This window comes from Harmonia axyridis, chromosome 1 (genome assembly GCF_914767665.1).
Source record: "Harmonia axyridis chromosome 1, icHarAxyr1.1, whole genome shotgun sequence".
NCBI classification, from domain to species: domain Eukaryota; kingdom Metazoa; phylum Arthropoda; class Insecta; order Coleoptera; family Coccinellidae; genus Harmonia; species Harmonia axyridis.
The window spans coordinates 81,916,734-81,929,695 of record NC_059501.1 but is presented as its reverse complement, the minus strand read 5'-3'; the positions used below and the strand labels follow the sequence as shown (position 1 = coordinate 81,929,695).

At 32.5% G+C, this 12,962-nt stretch overlaps 3 protein-coding genes across 3 annotated transcripts in view; 1 reads left to right on the top strand and 2 right to left on the bottom strand.

Moving 5' to 3' along the window:
• LOC123671426 (neural cell adhesion molecule 2) overlaps positions 1 to 12,962 on the top strand; it is a 412,137-nt gene that overhangs the window by 111,769 nt on the left and 287,406 nt on the right. The gene's annotated exons all lie outside the window — the stretch shown is intronic.
• On the bottom strand, positions 3,053 to 6,167 carry LOC123671428 (serine/threonine-protein phosphatase 6 regulatory ankyrin repeat subunit A-like). The gene is made up of 2 exons (XM_045605281.1): positions 5,755 to 6,167; positions 3,053 to 4,395 (listed from the first exon to the last, which is right to left on the bottom strand). Exons 1-2 carry the CDS (start codon positions 6,059 to 6,061, stop codon positions 3,152 to 3,154), a joined length of 1,551 nt encoding a protein of 516 aa, XP_045461237.1. The 5' UTR covers positions 6,062 to 6,167; the 3' UTR covers positions 3,053 to 3,151.
• On the bottom strand, positions 6,959 to 11,984 carry LOC123671430 (ankyrin-3-like). Its single transcript, XM_045605283.1, has 2 exons — positions 11,562 to 11,984; positions 6,959 to 9,154 (listed from the first exon to the last, which is right to left on the bottom strand). The coding sequence occupies exons 1-2, from the start codon at positions 11,707 to 11,709 to the stop codon at positions 7,908 to 7,910; spliced, it is 1,395 nt and encodes a 464-aa protein (XP_045461239.1). The 5' UTR covers positions 11,710 to 11,984; the 3' UTR covers positions 6,959 to 7,907.

Genomic DNA, 12,962 nt, shown 5'->3' with positions numbered 1-12,962 from the left:
TGAAGTTTGCCATGCGTAATGCCAAGAAAAAGAATATAACAATAATTGTAAACAGGCAGCAAATTGTTTATTTATTACGTTTATTTATTAAACATTTCGTGAAAACAAAAATCATATAATTTATTTTCTTCCAGCATGAAACAGCAATTGAAATGAATATGAAAAATTATATACTAAAAGAAAATTTTCGGGGATATCATATCTGTTATTTAATAAACAACTGTAAAATTTCAAATATTTTTATATCATAAATAATTCTAGAATTCTTGTTGATAAATTTAATTGGCTAAATTGATTGATTGATTGAAAAAACTAAATTCAGGTACAATGAATCAATGAATAGTGAATCCAAGCAAATGAATGACTAAAAATTATATACAGGGTGTTTCCTAAACACGCGGCAAAAATTCAGGGGGTTGTTCCTTGGACTATTCTGAGAATATTTTGTTCCTTGATGATTTTTGAAAAACCTGTTTGTTTCGAAGATACAGGGCGAACAACATTTTTCATATTTTTAAAATTTATAATAGTTTAAATAAAAATGCGTACCGCACTGTGTTTACTAAGTAGGTACAATTTATTTTTAAATTTGTTTAACAACATTCCAATTACTAAAAACGGCCAGTTTTTTACTAAAAATTGATAAGTGCAAATGGTAAAGGAATACAGATTAAACACGGTTTTCATTTGAATTCGTTTTGTGATGTATTAGCAATTTTTAGTCAAAAAACTGGCCGTTTTTAGTAATTGGAATGTTGTTAAACAAATTTAAAAATAAATTGTAACTACTTAGTAAACACAGTGCGGTACGCATTTTTATTCAAACTATTATTAATTTTAAAAATATGAAAAATGTTGTTCGCCCTGTATCTTCGAAACAAATAGGTTTTTCAAAAATCATCAACGGACAAAATATTCTTAGAATAGTCCAAGGAACAACCCCCTGAATTTTTGCCGCATGTTTAGGAAACACCCTGTATATCTAGACGGTATAATATTTCACAAGAAATAGTTTTACGAAATATTCGATATATTTGTATATTACTTATTCCAATTGATACAACACAATACACTATTCAAAAAAAAAAACAAGGATTAACATACACTTAGCAACTCACAGTTATAAACATATAATATTTCAAACAGGTGCCTCATGAGTTCAAAAATATTTGAATTTGTCTTATGGCCAAAATATTAATTACACAGTATTACAGAACTACATAGGAGAAAATAGTAGAATATGGTATATTTAAAAGAATCAAAGAATTTTTTTTTGGAAGTATTGCAATATTGTATTAATTGTTGAAAACATCTCAGATGTCTTAAATAAACCATTATCTCTTGTGCTCGATATTCTACAATGAAATTATTGACAAATCTTTATATTTCGCCATCGAAATGTTCTAGTATTTTATAACATTTCAATATTTAATCGATTGAAGAAATTCATTTTCTAATAACACTGATCTACATTTTCTAGAGCATAATTCACACTTATATTACAATTTGTGAATCAGATCAGAAGAAAGAGCTTAAAATATTTACAGCTCATCAGAATAGTAACATATAATCTGAACAAAAACTATACACGAAATTTATTATGGAAGACAAATCAATAGATCACTCAGCAAAGATTATTTACTCAATCCTTTCTGAAAAATACTAAAGACAAAAGTCCATCAAGAAGTTAAGTGAATTGATCACTCATTAATTGAAATCACTGTAAATTACTGTATGGAATAAAGTATCTAGCAAAAGTCTTAAAGATCTGATATTGATCATTGTTATTACTATTTAATTTTGTTAGAATCGTCATTTTTTTGGCAAAAATATTCTGTTATCATAAATAAGAAAACATGGATTATAATCCATGCATACGTCGTTCCAATTAACCGTTTATATATATCGATTAAAATTAGTTAACATCTTGAAGCAAATATCGATCAATCTTTTTTCATCTGTTGATCAGCTTGAACAGACATCACTCTGTGCAATCGGCAGTCAGCTTAGTGGACTGCACATAATGAACCGAATCCAAAGCGAGGAGATACACAATAGTCAGCTGGCAAGGTTATGGCAGCAGTAATAGAGGATGCGCAACGTATAATATTCAGTGACTGCCTCCAAAGGAGTCAGAACATCAACAGCGATTATTATTCAGCGAAAGTGAATCCTATAAAGGATGAAATCGTTTAAAAACTCCCCCATTTGAAGAAAAAGCTTGTAATTATTAGCAAGAATTATTAACTACATGAGGGAATGATCGTTTCATGAAATCAAAAAAACACAAAAGGAGTTGTAGATGAACTTAGGAAATGTCCTGTCTGTTATTAAGGCCATCTATCGAAAACATTCATAAAATTAATCAGAAGATGTAGTGGAAATGATATTGGTCAACTAGTACTTTTCATATTCCACCTAAAATCTTATTTTCAGATTTCTTAGGAAGTGAAACAATTTTCTTCAGAACGTGAGGTATAATTACCGACTTAGATAGTAATTGGAGGAATAGGTTTGATCGCAAAATATGCATTATATTACTCTTTAAGCTGAAAATATTGATGAATTTCAATTTTGAATAGTATATGTTTTAATTAGTTAGGCTCGAGACTTATTGTAATTAGTGGATGAAATAAGAACATGAATGCTCATTTAAGATCTACTGCGAAATTTAAATAATTTCCATGCAAATTTTAAAATAAAATTCATAGCTGTTATTGGATAAAATTATATAATTTTCAATAATTGGAAGCCATTAAAATTATTGACGGATCATATAGATCCACAAAATCTGTCTAAAAAAATCGATATAAAAAATTGATATCAATAATGTGAATAACACAAAAAATAATGATATTGTCATTATAGTATATACAAAAATTGACCACTATGAATAACATACTTCAAAGTGGTTATTTGTCCTCCAAAAAAAATTTTAAGTTGTATATAACAAAGGGTACAAAACTGAAACAACAACAATGTGAAGAATATTGATGTTTATCAATGAATAATGAAATTATTTACTTATTTGCGAATTTTTTTTTCCTATATCAATTAAAGTTTTCAATAAAATTTCTTTTATCGAAACAAATGAAAAATGAGGTGTTACTCTCAATGTTTTCATATAATCTCAAGAATCGATTAAATATATTCAGGCAAACAAATCTTGGGGACTGCCTTCCTCAAGAAACAAAATCAAACGTCTATGCAATTTGAAGGCTTCGTGATATCCAAAATACGGAACTATATTATCGGATATAAATATTGCAAATTCATCTTCTTCCACGAATGGGCGAAAAACACTTCTCAAAAATAATCCAACGTGTAAGTAAGCCGTTTGACATCTTTGAACATCTTGTAATTTAAAATCTGCAATCCTATGAAATGTCGTGTAAGGTCCAATTTCTATTTCCAAATCATTTTTCAATACATTATTCGGTATACGACGAGCTATAGTTTCTATGCTCATGGTTATGAAATCATAGAGTGATAAGTTTGTGGTTATAGCTATTGTTTTGTAAAGCTCCATTTGTTTTTGACATTTACTGAGTATAGTTTTCAATAAATTAATACTCATTATGGAATGTCTGAGAGATAAATATTCCTGAATATCAGAACATCCATTCAGAGCAATATAGCTGACCAAACACTCTAAAATACGAGGGTGACGTCGTCTGATCAAAACTGTATCTAAAGCCGTTCCATGTTGACTTTTGATCATCAAATCGCTTCCATATCTTAGCAGAGATAACACTATAGATTCTTCACACTTGCGAATTGCTATATGTAAGGCTGTCTCATTTTCCTTTGTCACCGCATTGATATCTAAACCATACTGAATGAATAGGCGTAACAAATAGGTAAAGGTACCGTCAAAATTGTTATCAAGCATTCGATCAACCCACTGGTGGAGGCAGTTGTACCCTTTGGAATCAGTAAGTCCCAGATCAACTCCATGCTCCAACAAATCATAAATGAGAGGATATGCTGCATCATCGTTGGATAGCACAAGCTCCATCAAAGGAGTCAATTGATGAGTGTTCGTGACATCTGTTTTGGGCTTGAAGGCTAAAACAGTCTGCAAACTCTTCATACACTTCTTTCTTACCACCATGTGTAAAGGTGTTAAGTATTCTCGACCTGGTAGATTTATATCTCCTCCATTGTTCATCATGTCCTTCAGGCAGTCGTGATTAGAGCTTAATACTGCCATGTGTAATGGGGTTTTGCCTAAGGAGTTCTTGATGTTAGGATTGGCGTGAAGCTTGAGGAGTTTTGAAAATGTTGGTCTATCGCCAGTCTCTAGAGCTATGTGCAAAGCGGTGTTTTTGTCTGGGTCTAGGAATGCCTGCACGTCATATAGATACTCCAACAAATGGTCGATGAGCGATGAATCTGAAGAAGATATGATAGGTTGAAGTGATTGTTATTCTCTATCATTTTTAATTGTTTGTCAAGATATGGTCATAATTTCATTGAGTGATAGAGGGCATAACGGTCATTCAATATCACTCTATAGCTAATGGTAGAACATTCGTCGTTTCGGATATACAGGGTGGTTTACGATTCTGGTCGAGATATATTTTGTACAACGTATCGAATGAAGTGTTATAGATGTCTATATATTTTTTCGCTGAACCATACTCTGTATAATTATTCATATGAAGAAAATATCTTCTCCGTTTCTTATTTCCAGAAAAAAACGATAGTACTTTTAAGGAAGAAGGCAAAAGCACAGCCAGGATTATTTCGAACGGTTTTCAATATATGATCTTTAGTTTGAACCTCAGAGTATTAAATGTAGATAGAGGGAGCATATTATGTCATTTTCAGTAAGCAGATTTTTCCCCACCAACTATCCAATTTGACATGAAGCGCGCATACGATATTTCACTTAATTCGCGAGTTTCTCCACAAAAAACGCACTTCCCTTTTTCCCATAGTGAATCAACGTTTTATATAAACTCAGAATATATTGAGATGAATAACTTAATACATCAGAAATTCAGAAAACAAACTTAAAGCGCGCCAAACGACGTGAAACAACGGATACACTAGGAGAGCAATAGTTGCCAAACCTTGGATTGCAGAAGGTAAATACAGAAAATAATGAATATTTTGCATACTATAAATTCGAAAATTTGGAAAAAGATCGGATACCAAATATTCAAATTTGAATATTTAATTGAGAACAAATCTAATAAATATATTTCATTCAATTTAATATACATTCATACTGATATAGTAATCTTGAGTTTTGATGAATTTGAATTGTCCAAGTTCATGATCTTCTCATAAACACCCAGTACAGTTATAGTCCAAATCGCGAACAGTTTTATAACACTACGTCTTTGCAGAATCGAAAAGGAGGAAGATTTAATTCGAAAAAACCTGCTGAAATATTTAAAAAAAAATGTGAGTCTTCTTCACCACCATTTATTTCATAAGAATCCCATTAACTCATGAACCGTTTAGTTTCAATCCAAGGTATGGCATAGCACTGAAATTGTCACCAAAAAAGCTATCCAATGAGGCAAAAACATACTGGGTGTGCCATTTGAAATAAGGAAGTAGTAATCTGTTTCCGGTATAACTGGAAGTTATTAGATTTGAAAATATTTTAGGAAGGAAGAACCCAAACATGCAAATTTTCTGTACAAAATTGTGATCAGTTTTCCATAAACTACTAATAGACCATCGAGGTGAACCACCCTGTATGATTTCGTATTATATTGTCCGAATTATACCACCTACCTTTCGTCAACAATAAATATTTGGCTGGTGTGATGCCATCATTATCTTGCCACAGTGGATCTGCAGCATTTCGTAATAAAATTTTCGCCGTTTCAATATGTTGTTGTGTTTTTATTCTTTTACTGATAATATTCAGTGGAGTTTCATTATCGTCGTTCAGGACATCTGCAAATTGGGTTTTAGAAAGTAGTATTTTAAGACGTTCATGATCGTTTTGTTTGGTCGCCTTGAAAATGATTCGTTTGATATTTTTGCATATTTTCTTGTTTTCTTGAGCCTTAGCTTCCTTCGTATGTGGTATCATCATTGTGTTGAATTTGTGAAAGCCACAAAACAAAGAACTGATCGAATACTTGTTTCAGAATAGGACGATATACAAATAATATTTAGATGTTTCTGACAGTCCTAACAGATGTTGAGATGTTGACTATAAATTTTAATCATGTGTATTTTTGTGTTGCTACTATTTGCTTCTTTTTTCTACCTGAATCGTTTTCACGGACTGGGAATTTTGTTATGATTTTTAATGAATTGAATCCAAAATGAAGAAGAATTGTATGAAATGAATTGATATAAATAGCTTTTTCGGAATTTCTATTTTATAATTCCAAACTATAAACAAATTGTTCCGTTGATGAATAATGAGTTTTAAAATTCATCGATCACACTAGGTACTTTTGTTACATTACAAACTTCCAAGAAAAAAATTTTTTTTTTGAATATTCCTCATTTGTGAGGAATAATAATAATAATTTAAATATTTAGGAACCCTGTCAATAAAATGAAGTTTGCCATGCGTGATGCCAATTTCCGGTAGCCAAGAAGAAGAATATAACAAAAATTCTAAACAGGCAGCAAATTGTTCATTCATTACGTTTATTTATTAAACATTTCGTGAAAACAAAAATGATATAATTCATTTTCATCCAACATGGAACAGCAATTGAATTGAATATAAACATTGATATACTAGAAGAAAATTTTCGAAGATATCATATCTATTATTCAATAAATAACTGTAAAATTTCAAATATTTTTATATCATAAATAATTCTAGAATTCTTGTTGATGACTTCAATTGGCTAAATTGATTGATTGATTGAAAAACCTAAATTCAGGTTTAATGAAGCAATGAATAGTGAGGCCAAGCAAATAAATGGCTAAAAATTATATATATCTAGACGGTATAATATTTCACAAGAAATAGTTTTACGAAATATTCGATATATTTGTATATAACTTATTCCAATGGATACAACACAATACACTATTTACTAAAAAAATCAAGGATTAACAAACACTTAGCAACTCACAGTTATAAACATATAATATTTCTAACATGTGCCTCATGAGTTCAAAAATATTTGAATTTGTTTTATGGCCAAAATATTGATTACACATTATAACAGAAGTACCTAGGAGGAAAAAGTAAAATATCATGTATTTAAAAAATCAGAGGATTTCTTTTGAAAGTATTGCAATATTTTATTAATTTTTGAAAATATCTCAGATGTCATAAATAAACCATTATCTCTTATGCTTGATTTTCCGCAATGAAATAATTGAAAAATCTTCATTTTTTTTTTAACCATAAATCAGATCTTTACTTTTTAGCGATATATTTCGCCATCAAATTGTTCTAGTATTTTTTAACAATCCAATATTTAATCTATTGAAAAAATTCATTTTCTATTTACACTGATCCACATTTTCTAGAGTATAATTAACACTTATATTACAATTTGGGAATCAGATTAGAAAAGGCATACAATATTTACACATCATCAGAAAAGTAACATATAATCTAAACAAAAACTTTACACGAAATTTATTTTGGAAGACAAATCAATAGATCACTCAGCAAAGATTATTTACTCAATCCTTTCTGAAAAATACTAAAGACAAAAGTCCATCAAGAAGTTAAGTGAATTGATCACTTATTGATTGAAATCATTACTGTAAATTACTGTATGAAATGAAGTATCTAGCAAAAGTCTTACAGATCTGATATTGATCATTGTTGATACTATTTAATTTTGTCTGAATCGTCATTTTTTTGTCAAAAATATTCTGTTATCATAAATAAGAAAACATGGATTCTAATCCATGCATACGTCGTTCGAATTAACCGTATATATGTCGATTAAAATTAGTTAACATCCTGAAGCAAATATCGATAAATCTTTTTTCATTTGTTGATCAGCTTGAACAGACAACACTCTGTGCAATCTAAGTACCTCATAAAATCCTAGGGTATGAGTAATCTGGTGGACAACCTCACTTGGCAAAGGCACAGGATGCAATGAGAAAACGTCTTCAAGAAAGCAGTCAACTGTCCTCACAGCCACCCTATACTTTTTCGCATCCTTGATCTTATGTGACATATGAAGGCGATATAAGCACGGATAATCGCTTAGGTTCAAACAGTCGAAGTACTCCAAGTTGACACCTTGATTCAGGTAAATAACAATCTTTCTGATAGGGGCAGTCAATACATCATACTGCGTCAAACCATGTTCGCCCACGTGTAATTGTTTCAAAATGTCAAGTTCTTTCAGGTACTTGTCGTACAGAGATATCAATGGCTCAAGGTCATCGTACTTCTTGCATAGGAACTTCTCCAAGGGTTCTCCACGTAAAGCTATGAAGGACAAGACTTCTGAAGTCACACGAGTGTCGCGGCTGCAGATGGCATTATCCAGTGGCGTGTCGTCTAAGAAATTGGTCTGCTCCAGACTCGCCCCATGCCTCAGCAGAATGTAAGTCATCATCCGGTACCCAAGGTTTATAGCTATGTGTAAGGCCGACATGTGGCTATTGGAGAATTGATAGTCTATATCTGTGCCGCACTCGATAAAAAGACGTGTCAATTCGTCCAACACATCGGAGCTGTACCTGTTGCTGGACGATATGTAATGCAAGCAGTTGTATCCAAAGGTGTCGGTGATGGTGGGATCTGCGCCGTGGTCGATCAACGCCGTTATCAGATGGATTTGGCCGTAGTGAAACTTGAGCAAGAACATCAGTGGCGTGTGTCCGTTCAAGTCTGGCTGGTTGAGGTTAGGGTTGCATTTGAGGACGGAGAAGAGAACATCCGTGCAGCCAGTTTTGCCAACTAGGTGCAAGGGGGTGAGTTTGAAATTGCAATGGGCGTTGATGTCGCCGCCGTGCTCGACGAGGTCCTCCAGGAGTCTGTGACGCGTTACGGATACGGCTAAGTGCACTGGAGTATCGCCCTCCTTGTTCTGTCGGTTGACGTTGGGTCGCCTTTTAAGTACTTTCAGTACTCTGCATCTGACGCCGCTCCGTACGGTGATGTGAAGGGCGGTGTCTTTGTCCGGGTTCAAGGCCATGTTGATGTCGGGGATGATGTTCAGGAAGTGGTCGAACAGGGTTTCATCTGGAAAGAATTAGTTCGGTGTGAATATTGTATGGATTTTGGGTTCAGATTTCAACCTCATTAATGAAACTTTAATATTGAGGCATAACAAACAACTGTCCGAAAATTATTCAATAAATGTTTTGTCACAATAGAGAGGAAAATGTTCGCTTTTACCCACATTTGGAATCTACTTTGTTGTGACAAAACATTTATTAAATAATTTTCACCTTATAATACCTAATCCTAATAAGAGAAAAAGGGGCATAATAGATGTTGTTGATGTGAGTTCGTGAGTTACCTTTACGAATTTCCCAGTGCCCAATTATGCCTTCTAAAAATTTCAGAGACTATTTTATGTTCTAAAGGAGTCTAAGATGAAATTTGGTGGAGAGATCTATAAAACCTGATGAAGAGCCCTGATGGAGAATCAATAAACGAAACGTTGGCAAATTTGATGAAGGTTTTTTCATTTTTTTAAGTTGTTTCACCGGTACTTAAGCTCTGATCACCTATTGTTGAAATTTCTTATTTTTGAAATTCAGATATTCGAAAAATATTTTTTCGTCAACCGTCCGGGAAGTGAGCACTTCCCGGACGCTTTTTCTCTGAGAAAGTAGCATTTCCCGGCCTAGTCCGGAAAGTACGTACTTCCTGGACTAGGCCGGAAAAGAATCATAGAATCCATAGCAACCGAGATAACGGCTGACAGTTCATATGAAATTAGTTGTCAAAAATTTGCATGTTTTTTGATCGCAATCGCAATAAAATATGGAAAGCAGCAGCGATAGTGTTATTTTACATGGTTGCCGAAAAAATATTGTACGTAACACGCCCGGAAATGGTTTTTTTGGACTCACAGACTTCCAGGACGAGCTTACGCTCGTCCTGGAATTTTGTCTATTCGTCCAAAAAAAACCTATTTTCCGGACTTGTTACGTAAATTACTATTCTATACGAAAAATTTAGGATATGACCTCCGCTTCCTTTTGGAAGAAACAATCCGTATATTATTTTGAGTGTGATTTAGAATAAGATGTAGAAGAGGATTCATAAACAATTTTTGATTGTTGATCGCTAAAGCATTTGTAACCATTCTGGAATAGTTGAACTTAAAACATTGCAAATAGCTGGGACACAAAGTATAATTGACCAAATCTTACAAAAACAAAGGACAATGCTTTTAATAGTATCTCATATTATTGATTACACAAAATAGTGTGATTATTCAGGATCACGAATATTATTGTTTAAGAATCGAGAACAAATGAGAGTTTTCAGGGGCCTCTAGCGTCAAATCTAGTATATTCAAAAAATGTTGACTTCTGACCTTTTTGGTTGTAATTACTTGGACTAAAAAATATCAAATATTCAACTAATTTTACAGGAGGCTACTTTACCTTATGAAGTGTGCGGTATCATTTCGAAATAATCTGAAATAACACTCAAAATAAATCATTTTACTTCCGGTTAATTAAAAAAATCCGTTAGAGGTCGCCTCTCAAACAAAACAAACAAAATATTCCTTATAATTTTACATCGTTCAGTTCGTTATCAGCTGGTTTTTGTCAAACTTCAATTTAGAGGTTAACATAATTGGTTTCAATTCATCAACTAATATTTTTATTATTTTCATAATTGAAAATAAAATTTCTTGGGAGTGAACTATACTGAATGAATTCCAGATATTCAATTTTAATTTTCTCATACCAGGCTTCTATATTTTTTATTATTGTTCCATTAGATTCGAACTGTTGATATTTTTTTTGAAGTTCATTGGTAGAAGAAAAAATATGAGTAGGTGTATTCGGTTCATTTATCTGGAAAAAAAAAGATTCAACCATCCATTGAATGTTGATCTTAACCTTTCAAGAAGTGTAGAATCCGAAAATATTCTGAAAAAATTGTCGTTCTGCATTAGATCATGTTGATAATTTTCAAAACATTCTGGTTCACGATTAAGAAATCAAATTTCGACAAATTCAAATCTCGTTGAATAAATAAATAGTGAACATGAAAATATATTTCCCTCAGAATTTTTTATATTAATAATACTTATGAGCTACTTGAATTTTTGGTTTTCTTCCTTAACAAATAACAACGGATAAACGGAATCTAAAATCTTTTCAATATCAATGGAAAAATTTCTTGAAATAAAATGACGAAAATTAGAGTAGAAATTTTAGTGTTTACAGTTTTATTTCCTATCAAATCTGTTGTGTTCCAGCCAGATTTGAGTGGAGGTGAAACCAACGTGTTTTTCGTCTGAAAATGAATATTTTTTCAAATATAAGCACAATCATGTTTCGAAATAAATAAAGTTATTATTATTTATCTTCAAAATCTGTTCCCTGTTTTGAAAAAATCGAACTGAGAAAAAACAAAAATATAAATTGATAGTTTAAAAATGTGTTTTGTTTTCAATTACCGTTCGAATTGCAAATGTACATGGCGGGTGTTATGCCATTCATGTCAGCTAGAAGATAGTTAGCACCATTGTCCAATAAAACTTTTATGTGGGTGGCATCCTCAGGAGTATTTATATTTCTGCACAATCGTTGTAGTGGCGTTTCCATTTCGTCTTTGAAACTGTCAGATGTACCATAACCTTATATAACACGAGTCAAGTGTGAGAAATAATTTTTTCTTTCTACGTCCTTACGTTTAATTTTCATCCTTCGTTCATTAATTTTATCATAAGAAGTTTAGTGTACATTACTTAGCAGCATCATTGATAGTTCTTCAAATCGAGATGTTAGATTTTGAAAACTAATAAATAGTCAACAGGAATTCATATCTATATATTGACAGATGATTTGCATACTGAAAATAAATTCAAAACAAATAGACTGAGCATATGTTAAATTATCATCTACAGAAAACCTTATGGTTGGTATATCTGGATTCTGTGGATTCTCTATAATATAAATAAACTGCTTCACATTAGTTAGGGATATTGATTTAAATTGCAAAAAATATAGTTTAAATGAGATTTTTATGATGAAAATTCATATTGATATGATTTCAAGTTGCAGTAAATATAATTAATTTCACCTTGTAGGACTGCAGCGTATACAGGGTGGTTAAGAAAAATCGAGTAAAATAACGAAATTTTATTCTCAGAGAATTCAAACATTTTAAGACTATCAATACAATGTATGGCCTCCACGGGCATCAATAACAGCTTGACATTTTCTTTGCATACTGCACACGAGGTTGTTGAACATTTCTTGAGAAATTTGGTTCCATAAACGGGGCAGAAGCTCTCTCAGATCATTTAAGGATTCTGAGGTAGGTTGATGATTATCTAATCTTCTTTGGAGCATATCCAATGCATGTTCTATACAATTCAAATCTGGTGAGTGCAGAGGTATTGGTAAAGTGAAATACCAAGCTCCTCGCGCGCATTCTCAACTATATGGCTGCACGGTGTGGTCTTGCGTTATTGTCTAGAAATTGAAAAGTTCCACCAATAGCAGCGTGAAAATTTGGCACAACGTTGTCAATAATATGCTCCCTATAGTGTAAGGCGGTCATATTCCCAGGACAAATGTGTTGATCTGTGCAGCCGTTGAAACATATCCCGGCCCATACCATATAACACTACCCCCTCGGAATGGATGGACTTCTTGGACATAGCGACGATTATGGAGTATGCGTGGGATTGTCCTTACCCTTATTCTTCGAAAATCTGAAAATTGTCCATATCTGGATTCATCAGTGAAAAGGACACTACGCCAATGATCGTTCCCATTGATATGTTGCCTTGCCGATTCCAGTCTTTGACGCTTATGGTCACGTGTTAATGGAACTCCTCTTAATAAACGTC

Excerpts from the sequence above, each read along its gene's own strand:
- LOC123671430 (XM_045605283.1), bottom strand. The coding sequence starts at position 11,709 with ATGGAAACGCCACTACAACGATTGTGCAGAAATATAAATACTCCTGAG. Across the intron at positions 9,155-11,561 it reads GTACATTTGCAATTCGAACG|ATGAAACCCTGTTCGACCAC; the intron begins GTAATTGAAAAC and ends AATTCTTTCCAG.
- LOC123671428 (XM_045605281.1), bottom strand. The coding sequence starts at position 6,061 with ATGATGATACCACATACGAAGGAAGCTAAGGCTCAAGAAAACAAGAAA. Across the intron at positions 4,396-5,754 it reads ATATTTATTGTTGACGAAAG|ATTCATCGCTCATCGACCAT; the intron begins GTAGGTGGTATA and ends TATCTTCTTCAG.